The sequence below is a fragment of the Balaenoptera physalus genome, assembly GCF_965194825.1.
Source record: "Balaenoptera physalus genome assembly, chromosome: 10".
Lineage (NCBI taxonomy): Eukaryota > Metazoa > Chordata > Mammalia > Artiodactyla > Balaenopteridae > Balaenoptera > Balaenoptera physalus.
Window position 1 is genome coordinate 108,528,370 of NC_138889.1, and position 14,123 is coordinate 108,542,492.

Consider the following 14,123-nt stretch of genomic DNA (forward strand, 5'->3'; position numbering starts at 1 on the left):
TCCACCATCTTCTTGGTGAACATCAAAACCTCAGTAACTTCAAGCATCACCTCCTCCATGAAGCCTTCCCTGCCTGGACACCCCTTCCCCACAGCGACTTGGCCCCTCCCACCTCTGTGCCCTCACAGTATCCTGTACAGGCCGTGTATATATCCTGCATAGACCTGGCGTCCATCAGGGCACTTGTCTTGGATTACACCTGATGTGCATATAGTTATCATTAGACCCTTTCACTGTTTCAAAGGGTCTCAGCTTGGTGGTTAATTTATATGGTCACCTGACCCGCCCCAACGTGGTCTCATTCGCACTCACCTTGCAACCCCAGTGCCAAACACACTGTCTCAAACAGGCAGGTGCTCTTTCTTAGGAAAGAACGAATGAACAAATATTTGATCTGATGGTGAAAAATGCCATCAATCTGAGGAGTAGCAGGAAAAGCAACTATCAGAAGACATGGTTTATGGTTCCAATGTCATTACTAAACTAGCTGCATGACCTTGGCCAAGCTGCTTAACATCTTTGGGCCTCAGACTGCCAGTTTTTTAAAACGAGCAGGTTGGATTAAATGACCTATGAGCTCCACGCCAACTCTAAGATTCTATAATTCAGTGCTAATAACCCCTTTAAATAGAGGAGGACCTAGTAGGCACCATAGGGAAAAAGTTAATGCAGCACCTGAGTAAACACACCATGAAGTCCTGGAGGAGAGAGGAGTACTGCTGCAGCTCCTGGGGCTGTGCGGGAACTCTCTTCACTCCTCCTTTCTGAGCTCTGCCATGCTGTTGCTTGTCGCTGCAGGTTGGCATTTTTGAAATGGTCATTTTTTTCTTCTCTAAACTGTAAGCTCCTTGAGGGCAGGGTCTAAGACTTATATTTTAAATCTTGAAGACCCAGCAGGTAGTTAGAAACTGGCATGTATTTTGTGGTTGCTGATGATAATGGTCATATAGAGATCCAGTCAAGTGTGAGACACTGGGTGGCAGATTTAATGAGTAATAAACCAGAGAATGAAGAGAAAGCCCTGGAAATTAGCGGCATTGTTCTACTATCAATAGCATTCAAATTGCATGCCTGTGTATTAAGGAGCAACTTAAATGCATATAGAAAGAAATATGGTCCCTTCAAGAGGAATAACGTGGATTCAGAACAAGGAAACCTCTGCCAATTCTATATTTATCTTCCAGCAAGCCGGAACTGAGAATTCAATTTGCCCACTTTTCTGAATTTGTTGACTATAAAAATGCATAAAATTTAGGAAATAGTAAATAAGTACTTAATAGTGAAATGAAATGGAAAATGCTAAAATATATTATAAAAATATTAACTTTTATACAAAACATAAACCTTCACCGGTATAAACATATGCATTAAAAACATTGATGTGTAAATCTTGTAAGCAGTTTCAATAATAAAGGACTAAGGTATAGATCTAGTATCTCCCACATTCCTTATACCAATAAAATTATACAGGAATAGAAAGTTAACTAAGGATATGCAGCTTACCAATAAGAAGAGAATTAGATCAACAGTAGCAGCAGATCTAGTAATTATGACCAAATCAAAACATGAACCCTAAGCCGTGGCAAATCAAGCATAGCTGCAAAAAATATGTGGAAATCTCACCTTAAATGCAGTCAATAATTTCTTGCAGTCCCCCAGAGAGGGTAAAAATAGATTTAGCCAGAAAGAAAAAGAAGACTGAACACATTTCATAGTTTAAATATTTAGCGAGCATTTTGGGAAAAAAGGAGATTGTCATTTTAAAATTACATACTTCAAAGATAATGAACAGTAGTATAATTAAGAAACGTTTTGAAAAAAAGTTGGCTGGAGATATTAAGTCTATAATATTACATCAAAAGCTGTGCTCTGATATGGACTCTATAGAGGACACCAGAAACTGGAGACGGCAGAGATAAGCAGAACAGAAAGACTAGATTACAAGAGAAGCTGGAATAAAGAGGGTGTAGTACTTGGCCTAAGATTTGCAAACTTACATTCTGGCTCGGTTTGCAGTAGTAGGGGTTTTAGTTTCTATCACCTCTATTCCAGCTGAAGTGACAGCTGCAGGAACAGTTTACCTGGAACAATTGCTGTTACACCAACTCTCTGCTGCAGAACATATGTGCCTCTCTTACTCTGTCAAAATCAAACTTTTCTGCAAGCGTTCAAAGCCCTGCAGCCTTCACACTCTTCTGTCCCTCAGAAGCATCACTGCTTTCTTCATTGATTCAATAAACACCAATGAGTAAGTGCCGACTCTGGCACTGTTCTAGGCACTGGGCATGCATCAGTGAACATGAACAAAATGAACAAAACTTCCTGCCCCATGGGGCCTACAGCCAAGGGGAATTCTATACCCAGTTCTTATTGTCTATATTATCTTCCAGTGATTCACTGTAATGACCAACGTTCTCTTAGTATGTCATATCTTCATGGCATCTCCTCCATGATACAAAGCCTTCAAGGGTAAAAGACAAGCTTTCTAAATTTTCAAATCTCCTTTTTCCATCCAAGCCCTTAATTTAGTGTTAAGCACAAAGTACTCAGTAACAAAACAAATCCTTCTTGTAGGAAAATAAATAAATAAAAAGAAATAGTAGAACCAGCAATCCTTTCTTTTTTATATATATATAAATTTATTTATTTATTTATTTATTTATTTATTGTTTGGCTGCATTGGGTCTTCGTTGTTGCGCGTGGGCTTTCTCTAGTTGCGGCAAGCGGGGGGCTACTCTTCGTTGCAGTACGCGGGCTTCTCACTGCGGTGGCTTCTCTTGCTGCGGAGCACGGGCTCTAGGCGTGCGGGCTTCAGTAGTTGTGGCACGCGGGCTCAATAGTTGTGGCTCGCGGGCTCTAGAGTGCAGGCTCAGCAGTTGTGGCGCACGGGCTTAGTTTCTCCACAGCATGTGGGATCTTCCCGGACCAGGGCTCGAACCCGAGTCCCCTGCACTGGCAGGCGGATTCTTAACCACTGCGCCACCAGGGAAGTCCCAATCCTTTCTAAATATATTGTCTTCCAGCTTCCATAGGAAGCTGTTCATTAGTCCATTTGACTCCACAATAATCCTAGGAGGAAACAGGGCAGGAGCCATGATCTCTGTTTTATTAAAGAAAGAAGTTCCTTATAGGTTAAGGGACTGGACTAATAACACACAGCTGGTAAGGCCCCTCACAAAGCAGCTGAAACAGTACCAGACTTAACCGAAGCTGACAAAAGGCAGTGAATGCCTTCGAAGAAGATGGGCAAAGATCAGACCCTCTGGGAGGATCTAGGAACAGGCCTAAGTGTTTAGGCAACTAGCCCTTTGCGGATGTGGCTGGGGCACCCCACAGCTAACAGCCGTCACCAGATGCCAGCAAACAAGCACAGGGTTGCAAACACACCCTGGAACTCTAGGGTGACAGAAACGTCCCCCTACCAAATACAGGTGTCATGAGGCACAGGGCTCAGCATCTTTCAGGCCCACTCTCGGAAAGGGCAGGAAGTCTCTCCCTTTTAGAAGTGGAAGTGAGGGTGGCCTGGCCCCAAGGCAAAGCTAAGGCTGCTAAAAGAGCGGGTGGATCCCAGATGCTGCTGCAGCTGCCCCACAGCCGGTCAACCCCATGACTCAGGAGAGGTGGGTCTGCACTAAAGCAGGCCAAATGCCTGGTGAAAATGGCAGCAAGGAGAGACTGGGCCAGGGAGGGCTTTTGTCCCATTAGTCCCAAGGAAAGGGTCAACCGTGTTCCATGAAATTTAAAAGAATCTCACGTGCCACTGATGTTCAACGATACAAGAAACTGCAGGGCATTTCTGGCTTCCTTTCTTTTCTTGATCAATTCAGATTTTACTTTCAGACTCAAAAGAAAACTTTCTATCCTTTAAAACTCACAATCACCCAACACCTAATTTTTATCCCTCCTAGGGTTGACACAGTAAGTATCTGATATTGATTTTGGAAGGTCTTTTGAGGGACTCAGATATGGCCTGGCCCCTGCCTTCAAGGAACTTACAGTCCAGTGAAGGGGGGTGGAAGAAGATGTTCAGGAAATGATTAAGTTACAAAACTAGAGAGCACATGATTAGGGTGCACCAAACATGGGTAAAGGGAAGTGGGCAAGCAAGGTCTACTCCGCTGATGACAGAGTGGATGACATGGGCATGGCTGGAGACAGGAATGAACACAGCAGGTGGGGAGCAGCAGAGTGATGGAGAGAATGATGAAAAGAAAGAGACCTCAGGATGATCAGGTGATGATCAGGGAGAGGCAGACAGAGTCAGGGACGAGAGAAAACTGGAGATCAGAGACACCAGGGGTTGGAGAGGAGAGACTAGGATCCAGGAAAGGAAAGAGGAAAAGCTATGAATAAGTCACTCCTTACACTCTAAATTTGCTTAAACAGTGAAGCATCTGTACTTAAAACTTTCCTTGAAACTGGAGGTCAGAAACACAGTAAATGCTCATAATCCATGGCTACTATGTGTCAGACACTGGGCTTTAAGACATTATTCACTTCATCCTGAGAGTTAGGTATTTTTCCCACTGTATAGATGAAAAACCCAGGCTTTGAGGAGTTCATTAGGACTGACTAGCTGGTAGCCAGCAGAGTAGACCTTCTGTCTTTGATGCCAAAACTTTTTAATTACTGGCTATGCTACCTCCCAGGGGCTCTTCAAAACCAATTCTTCTATTTTGGTTTAGACCTACACCGTCTGGGACATCCCTACTTCCTCCTGAACATTTAGGGAGTGCAGAGAAATCAGAAATAGCTTAACTTAATTGACCAGACTACAGGGTTCTCTTTTCTCTCACTAAAGTCTCTCCAAGGAAGTGGGTGATCTGAATTTTGACTCTCAGCATTTGATGGGTCTTAGCTTTGCTCAAGAAAGCAGAGGTTTGTTAATATCTTATTAAGGCACCAGCTTATTCCAGTCAGGGATTCTCTTCTCAATGCTTCTAGAAGGAATTTTTCTTTCCTTCTTTCCATCTACTACTCTCCCCCTCTCCCTGCAGCTGCAGGTGAAGTCAAATAGCTGTTCACAGGTCTAGCGGCCTTCTTGGGGAATCCCCAATCTCTGTTCTCCTTGAAAATGGCTCTTTTAGGGCAAAGCAGTGAGCCTCATGATATGCCCTTGCCAACCAGAGCCATTGTGATTTTGTGGGGAGGGGGGGAATCACTGGCCATCTGCCTATCTCTTATCTCACCCTGCACATCTGCTTTGGAATATTAACAAAGCCTGCCTGTGAAGAAACCACTGTGTATATGTTTAAACGTCATGTCGCCCAGTGCAGACTAGTTAACAAATGGTTTTCAACTGGAAAAGAGCTGGCTGCAATCTGACAAACCTTTACTAGCAGTCCTGTTCAAAGTAAGTATTACTATTATTGTTCTTGGAGCCTTCTTAGGTTTCGTCCCAGCATACCCACCTGAGTTAAACCTGTAGGAGGCAGCTGTTATCTGAAGGTGAGCAACTCAGTTCACTGATGGTTAATTACTTTAAGGGGTCCTGGATCTTAAGACCAAGTTGAGTTTCTGCTAGAGACCTCCTTCTCTCTCTCTTTGCCCCCAAGTATCTCATGGGTTTATAGGGATGAGTGGGAAGGAAATAAAGCCGTTTATTTTGCAAATAGCAATGAGGCCTGACACTTACTCAATCTGACAATGGCAAAAGTCTTTCTCTCCTTCTTAAAGACAAAACAAACAAGCTGCTGCCTTTTTCTATACCTGCAGAGAGCCAGATGCCTATGGGATCGCATCTGGTAGTGCCAATATTAAAGACTGCTGCCTTTTAAATATATTTTACTATAGTCTGAAAGGCTTAGGCTTTAGGCCTGATAATTTTGGGTGAAGCTCTTCATTTGCTCTGAAAATCTAAGAAGTCTGAACAAAACTAGTATTAGAATAAAGAATATTTCCCAGTGACTGGAATGCAAGAGGGTGATACCATGCTAACAAACCTTTTGTGTTGTTTGTGAGAAGTTGCAGTCTGGTGTGGCAAAGCACTAAACTCTTCTCTGTTAGAGTAGTCATGCAAGCTGTCTAGCCTTTCTGTACTTCAAGTGTCTATCTTTGAAATGAGTGTAATGCTACCTGCACTTTAGCTTGTCCCCTACGGATGTTGTGAGACAAAGCAGAGAATGTCTGTAAAGCTCCCCAAGTTTGCATGTAGAAAAACCTCATGTGCTAATAAATAATGATACCTTGGGTTTACATACTGCCTTTACCCTAGAGTCCAAACGTTGACAGAAATAGAAGATATCATTATTTCAATTACTGTCTTTCTCTAACGTATTCCTAAAAGAGTTCCATGTTGTTCGTGGAAGTTATATGATTCACTCCATGCCCTCCCTCTCTCCTACATCCCCGGATCCCAGGAATCAAGAGTTTAAAAGGTAGGAAACCAAGGCAGGAAGAAAAAAGATCTGTGTGACACCTCTCAGCAAGAGTGTAGTGAAGCCAACAGAGCTGACCCGGGTGCGTAACGCCCAAGCCACGGTCCTTTACGGGATTTATAATTTAAACGGGCCCCAAAGCACGAGATTGGCTGGGGAAATGCCCTGATCGCGGTTGGGCTGCTCGCATGGCGTTGCTCAGATACCTCTGGCCGGGCTCCGTCGACGTCCCCAGCCTGCTAGCCCGTCGGGCAGCTGTCGAGCCGCGGGAGCCCGTTCGTGGGCAGGGCTGGCGCGGCTCGGCGGCCGCTGCCCCGTCGCTGACCCTCGCGCGAAGCTGCGCGCACCGAGAGAAGACATCTTCCCGGCCGGGCCTCCAGCGCCCGCCGCGGCCCGGGGCGGCGGGGTCGGCCCGCGGGCTGGGGACAGCTCGCGCACCCCTCCATGGGGGGCGCCCCGACTCGCCGGGGGCGGGGTCACGTCCCACCCGGGCCGCCGGGGGCACGGGCGCTGCGGAAACCTGAGCGTGGCCGAGGAGCGGGGGCTTGCAGGGCCACCTCCCCGGGCGCCTCGGGCCCGCGGTGGGCGCGCCGGCCGCCACCGCCCCCGGGCCGTCGCGGCGACCACTCCCGCGCCTGGTACCTGTGGACGCCCTTGTCAAGCGCCCGGAGCTCCCCCGGGGGAGCCGAGCCCAGGACAGACATGCTACTCCCGTTTCCTGCCCCTTCGGAGCGGCGAGGAGTGGGTGAGGCGGGGCCGGGCTGCTGCACCGAGGAGCCCCCCGAGCCGAGGGCGGGCTGGCCCCGCGGCGGGGGCGCCAGGGCCTGCCCGGTGATGGCGGGCAGGCCGGCCTCGGCCCATCGGCGGGCGCGCGAAGGGAGGGCAGCCGGCGGGAAGGCGCCCCTTCCCTGCGCCCCCTCGCCCTGGGCAGTCTGGCCGGCCGGGCCCAGCAGCCTGACCCCGGGAGACCCCGCTTTGAGGCGGGCAACGGCTGCCCTCGCCCAGGCCGCCCGGCCCTCAGGTTGTGCGACTGTGACGGGCTGACTCGCGCAGAGGGCGGTTGAAGGGGAATGGGGCGCTTCTCCCCTCTGCTTGGGGGGGTGTTGTGCTTTGTGGGGGGTCGGGGGTCACCACCCTCCCAGAAGAGGTGGGGGAGGGCCGCCGGCGCAGCTGGCCGGCGAGGGGCGGGGTCACAGAGGCGAAGTGTGTGTTCGAGCGAGGGCGTGTGGGGGGCAGGGCGCGCGCGGAGGAGGATCTGTGGCCTGCGCGCAGGCGCGAGCAGCGGGCCGGGCCCGAGGCCTGGAAGAAGGCCGACGGGGAGCGGGGGCGGTGGGCCGGCGGGAGGGCGGGCAGGCTGACGCGAGGGGGGGCGGGGAGCCGCGTCGGCGTCGCGGGGGCGCGGGCGATTGGAGGCCGACGCATCCGCGCGTGCGCGCGCCGGCAAAGTGTCCGCGTTAGAGGGGAGTGACGCGTGCGCGTTCACGTGCACCCCGGAGAGCGGTAAGAAGCGAAGAGAGGCTTGAAGGGGGGTGGGGGCTGGAGAGGCTAGCCGAAGGAGGGGTGGGGAGACGGCGCCTGCGCAGTGCGCCGCGGAGGAGCTGTGTGTATGTGAGAGTCTGACGGGTTCAAAATGGCGGCGGCTGCTTCAGCGGCTCCTCCTGTGTGAGGGAAACAACACCCCTCCCCGGCAGCGGCGGCGGCGGCGGCGGCTGCGGCTCGCAGAGCACCTTCCCAGCGGCTGGGCCTGTCGCCGCTCTGTCTATCCTGGGCAGGGGGCGCTCCGGGAGGAGGGGCAACGCCAGGGGGCCCATCCCCCGGAATCCCTCCTCTGCGACTGGGGAGTAGCCGGGGGCTCGTCCCGCAGCGCGGAGCCCGGGCTGAGGGGGAGACGCGAGGGGAGCCGGGGCCCCCAGCCCGGCGCGCCGCGCCGCTCCCGCCCTCTCCGCCCCCCGGGGCCGGGGCCCGCGTTCCGGGGGGCCGGGGCGGCGCGGGCAGCCTCGGGTCGGCCGGTCTCAGCTGATCGGCCGCCGCTCCCGGGCTCCGGAGGTGGCCGAGCGGCTGCTTGTCTCGGGCACGGCGGCCCCGCGGCCGGGGCTGGCCCGGGGCTCGGGCTCGGGCTGCTGACCGCTGGCCCGGGGGAGGCGGGGGCGCCCCGGGCTCGGCGCCGAGGGGTCGCGCTCCCCTCTCCTGACGCCTCAGACTCCCGGTCTCCAAAGCCAGAAGAGGAGGTTTGATTCAGCAACTGTTTCCTCTCTTTTCCGGGTCGCTGTGACCCTCTGGATACTGGGTTGATCCACGGAAAAAACCCGAAGACGACGTTTGGGATTTAATTTTTCCTCTCAGTTTTTGGAATCTTTTACTTCTCACTTGGACAAGAACTCACGAGCAAAATCCCCGGTGAGATTCCCCCTCCTGTCGCCCCCCCCCCCTTGGAAGTTTTGGTTCGCTGTGTTATCTAAAGACTTAATGTAAAGTTTCTATTTCTTTTTCCGATGGGTGAACGAACCATTGAAACGCCTTTTCCTGGGGGAACCCGGCGAGATTTTCCATTTTTCCTCTCCGGCCCTGGCTGCTCTCAAGCCCGGGCGGTCTTCGCCCAGGGGGTGCAAACACGGTTTCCCTCCCGACTTGGGGCGAGGGCTTCCTCCAGGAGGGCTCTGCCACGAACTGCTCTTGCAAACTGTGTCATTAGGTCCAGTGGTCTCGTAGCAGTTTTGAAAGGATGCTGTTAACGTGGCCTTAATGTAGTTACAAAAAAGAAAAAAAAAATCTGCATTCTCTATGGAAGCCATTATCCCTGAGAATATTTAGGAAAAAGAAAAACCTTTCTTGGTATTAGGGATCGGCCGTCGCGCAAACCGGTCTTTAATGTTTGGAAAAGATGAATTTTACTTACGTCTCTAGGTAAAATCGTTTATTACTTTACACAGAAAGATCTGATAAATTTTTGTGTCTGATTTGCAACTCCCTTGAATTTGTTTCAGAGTTGTACACATCTTGTGTTGGGGTGGAGGGTTGGTTTGGGAATGAAAAGATCCGGGGAGTCTAGGAAGGAAGGCGACGATTGCATACGGATTTACTAGAGGTGTATGGGAAATTGTTTTGGAGTCTTTATTTAAATCCTGATTTCTTGTTCTCTTCTTATATAGTCAGTCTGTCCTTTTCTTTAGTTTCTAATTACGGGTGAGAGAGAACTAATTTGGTTGGGATCTGGATTAGTTCAGTGGCTGCTTCACCTGGCCAGCTCTCTAAGAGAGAAAACTCCTGTCCACCCCCCGCCCCCCGCCCCTTTCTTTTTTTTTTTTTTTTTGCTAATGCTGCCATGAAGGGGAGCCTTGCGTATTGTAATCCTGTGGGGAGAAACAAGTGGTATAGCCCGTCAGTAAGGAACTGAAACCAACATCTTCTTTTGCCTATAGGCCTCAGACAGTTGTAATGTGATTAATGTTGATCTTGACATGGAACCACTTACCCCAGAGCTGAGAGGTCCCAAACTGATGAAGAGGAACCAGATTTCTCAGGAAGCCTTTAACTTACACATATCCTAAACACTTCATTCCGAGGAAAGAAAGGTTGAGTTCGAGGATGAGTTCTCATCTCTGCTCATATCATTATTCTTTAGTGTTGCAATCTGGTTCCTAAGGAGGAAGAGGAAGGCAGCCCTGGAGTGGTTTCTTTCTGTAATTTCAACAGAAGAGTGAGAGATGGAACCCGAAGAAGAAAGGATTCGTTACAGCCAGAGATTGGTTAGTATTTTCTTGTCTTTTTTTTTTCTTTTCTTTTCTTTTTTTTCCAATTTTGAAGCAGAATAACTATTTTGTTTCCATTTGTGAACATACTGTGATTAAAAATTTCAGGTGGCTTTTCTCTGCACCAGAGGAGGAAAGGTGTATTAGTATCTCATTTGAATTTTAGGCCAAGTAGTTAGAGTCTTAGTAGTCATCCTATTTGGAAATGGATTTATAGGTAGCTTTTAACTTCTGCTGAAACCATTGTAAATCAAAGGATTTTGTGGATTACAGTGTGACAAGGATTCCTAATTTTGCAATACTGATATAGTAATAAATCTAATTGATTAAGTTAGATTTGAATGTAAATTTGAGGGGCAAAACTGTTTGAGGAAGGATAGTTCTGTATAATTTTTTTAGATTATTGTGTACCAAGATTTCTGGCTTTGAGCTGGGGAGTGGAACTGTGGATTTTTTTTTTTTTTTTTTAACACAAATTAACACTGATAGGGTTGAAGGGGATTGATTGAGAGAAGGTAGAATACTGGATGCTGGTAAAGTGCTGTATTTTGTAATTTGGGAGGGATGTATGTGATATATCTTATAGAAATACATTTTTACTTAGTAATGATTTGGAAGGAATTAGCTTGTATGTGCATATGAATACTTTGTCCTTTAGGCCCCCGCTTTCCTCTCAAGGTTTCCCTACTGGAGTTTAAGAATTTGATTTTTGTTTTCCCTAGTCAAAGAGAGCTTTATTAATATTCTCACCATATATTCGTTTCAGAAATTTGAATTTATGTTTGTAGAGTGGGGAATGAGGAAAGCCACAGAACTGTATGCATTATGTAAAATTTGGTGAACTGAAAGACCTAGAAAATTACTAAAGGAATTTATGCTGGTTTTATTTGGCTCTGCATTTTAGACTGAATTTGGAGGAAAAAAGAGTGATTCTTTAATTCATTTTCTGATAATCTCCAGACTCTTTGAGAAAAGGCTGTTCTCCCCTGCGCGCTGCACCCCCCCCCATGCCCCAGTGTGACTGTTGAAAAGGTGTGGTGTGTATTGGCAAGTGTATCCAGTAGGCAATATGTTCTGGCAAGCTTTATTTTAGAGATTTGCTTCTTGTCTCCTAATCTGTGTGTTGACATTATAATTCTTTAACTTTTAGAAATAAAGTATATCATCAGTGGAATTTTGTACGTTTAGGATTTATTTTTGTTTTGACATTTCTTGAATTCAGTTTTTTGGGGGGAAAAGAAAGAAGATGCTGCAAAACTCTTTTCTCGGTTAGTTACTGCTATATGGATTTTCATTTTTATCATGTCAGGCTGGTAGAGTTGCTGAGCTGTTTCATAAATATCTGAGAGATCTTGGGATCCAGTCTTTCAAAGCAAGTTTTCATATTTTTTAACAAGATAGGGAGGTAGTGGTAAGGAGATCCAAGGAATCTGTGATTTTTGTCCTGGTAAGATTTTTTTTTTTAATTGTAAAATGATTGCTACCTGTTGCACACATTAACCTTTTCCTTATCTAGCATATTTTTTCTTTTGGTTTATGTGCTTTTGTAGCAGTGTTGTGTAAGAGGGTACAGCAAATATTTTGGGAGAATCTTTCTCACTTAGAATTTTGGGCAATAATCTTGGAGTTTAGGGTGACTGATGTCTGTTTTCCTTTTTTAAATTACATGACAAAATTATATTCAAAGTGTAAATCCCTTCCGTAACAACTTTTGATATGAGAGCATATTGGTGGCTACTTTGAATGGCAGTCTGCCTACCAAACTTTTAAATTTATTTATTTTACTTTATTTATTTTTGGCTGTGTCAGGTCTTGTTGCTGTGCGCGGGCTTTCTCTAGTTGCGGCAAGCGGGGGCTACTCTTCGTTGCGGTGTGCGGGCTTCTCATTGCGGAGCATGGGCTCTAGGCGCATGGGCTTCAGTAGTTGTGGCTCGCGGGCTCTAGAGCGCAGGCTCAGTAGTTGTGGTGCACGGCCTTAGTTGCTCTGCAGCATGTGGGATCTTCCTGGACCAGGGCTCAAACCTGTGTCCCCCACATTGGCAGGCAGATTCCTAACCACTGCGCCACCAGGGAAGCCCTGCCTACCAAAATTTTAATGTCTCTGTGGCAAGTGCTTATATTACAGAATTCTCTATTGATGAAGTTAGATATTTGAGGAATTTTAAGACTAACATGAAGGCATAAAGGCTAATTTTTACAGTAGCTATAACACTGTATCTCTTTAAAGTAAGTCAAAGTATAGAATTTAGTTTTGTTTTGCAGTTACTGGCCATGGAACATAAAGTTTGAAAGAGAGACAAAATGACAGGTGTGCTAATTTGGCTTGGTGATTAAACTTTGTGTGGTCTCATACTATATGTTTGTCAGATTGAATTGAATTACCTAGTGCATTGATTATAGTGTTATTGGCTATTACTTCCATATTGTTTTAGAGGACAAAACCTAAATGGTTATCCCTCGGTGACATACTTTCAAAATAGCCTCTTGGGAGAGAAAATGTAGTATACCAGTATTAACAGTCTGAGGCCAAACTCGTTTCAGAACAAGAGTGACTTTTTAATATTGAGGACCTTTTACCTATCTTTAAAAAAAAAAAAAAAGTTGTATCCTTACTTATAAGAATATGTATTATTCATGATTGAATAGATCCTTTTTAATGCTTTTAACTGACATAGCTATTTCAAGTTCACAGACTAGATTTGATGAGATAAATTTTGATATGTTTGTATCATCTTTGTGACAAGCCATTTTTAAAAAAATCAGACATAGCTAGTTTTTAAAAATTGGCTTGTCTTTTGTCAAATAATATTTATCTATTACATGTGGAAGAGAATTATACCCTTGAATTTGGTATGTACGTGTAGATTTGGGGCATAAGCTCTTCTTTCTGGAACTAGAACATTTACTTATTTTGCAGTGTAGGCAATACAAGGGAGGGTAAACGCTGTTTTGACTTTTTTAAACAAGCCACTGTTTTGTTTTGTTTTTAATGAAAAGATTAGTAGTTTTGTGTATAGAGTCCTAGAAGAAAGCCAGATAGATCTCCATGGGAAGTTGACATAGTTGAGGAGGTATTCAAGTGAGAGGGATAGAAGATTCAGTTTGGTGATGGGTGGATATTTGGTTATCCTGAGGTAACGATGATTTATTTCTGTATTTCTAGTAAATTAAGATGTAGGACCTTACTGAGGAACATGGACAGGTACTAATTTTAGAACTTTTTTTTCTTCATTTGGTTTCAGGAGCCAAAGTGTTGGAGTATTTTTGAATGTTTGTCACAGCCATGTATATTTAAGTGTTCGTTTATAGGGACTGTTCAACATAATATCTTACAGTTTCTTAATCTAAAATGTTAGTTAAATCCTCAGCAATTGTAGTCAATGATCTTTTAAGTTTTTGAAATCACACCAATTCTGAGTAATCCTTATTATTGCATAGAAGAAAATCAAGGGCAAAATAATGTGCATCTGAAGTAAATGTTTAAGGTATAGTTACATTTAGTATGGAAAAAATTCACTAACCCCTGCCAAAGGCAATTGTAGAAACAAATGAATGCCTAAATCAATGTAAAAGAAGGTGAAGACAATATACTTCAGGGTAAAAGAAGTTATATGACCTGAATATCTTTTTCCCTTGACTTCACCTAAGCCTAGTGCTGTTATCTGAAGGGAGAGATGCTGATTTACTTGAGAATTCAGCTTGCTTGTCAATCTTGATGCTAAGATTAAGAGATTTTCTAAAGGATGTTATTATACTACTGGATGCTCAATCCTGTTAATGTGCCTTACATATGATTCCCTCTGAAATAGCTAAATCATTTATCTGTTGCAAGAAACTGAGGGCACTGAGTCCTTATGATAGTCTCACCTTTCTTTGGGTCATCCTTAAAATTGTCTCCCCAGATTCAGGAGCGATGAACAGATTATCCCTTTTACAAACAGTCGCACTTTGAATGTCCCCGCTCTAAGGTCTTTCTGCCCAGGAATAGACCAGGCAA

The 14,123-nt window shown here is 46.1% G+C and overlaps 2 protein-coding genes across 7 annotated transcripts in view; one reads left to right on the forward strand and one right to left on the reverse strand.

The window, feature by feature from the left end:
* Positions 1 to 2,632: 2,632 nt before the first annotated feature.
* Positions 2,633 to 8,188, reverse strand: LOC309667863 (uncharacterized protein; the record flags this gene model as incomplete). Its single annotated transcript, XM_082476800.1, has 3 exons — positions 2,633 to 3,069; positions 6,584 to 7,895; positions 8,056 to 8,188. The coding sequence occupies 3 exons, from the start codon at positions 8,186 to 8,188 to the stop codon at positions 2,892 to 2,894; spliced, it is 1,623 nt and encodes a 540-aa protein (XP_082332926.1). The 3' UTR covers positions 2,633 to 2,891.
* Positions 7,780 to 14,123, forward strand: part of KDM2A (lysine demethylase 2A) — a 104,960-nt gene continuing 98,616 nt past the window's right edge. Inside the window, exons 1-2 of one of the 6 annotated variants that reach the window (XM_082478202.1) lie at positions 7,780 to 7,877; positions 10,000 to 10,123. In XM_082478202.1, coding sequence (XP_082334328.1) covers positions 10,082 to 10,123 — 42 coding nt within the window. In that variant the 5' untranslated portion in view covers positions 7,780 to 7,877; positions 10,000 to 10,081. Of the gene's footprint in view, positions 7,878 to 7,939; positions 8,775 to 9,999; positions 10,124 to 14,123 lie in introns of those variants that run through there. The other 5 variants (XM_082478201.1, XM_082478203.1, XM_082478206.1 and 2 more) reach the window with 5 other exon arrangements.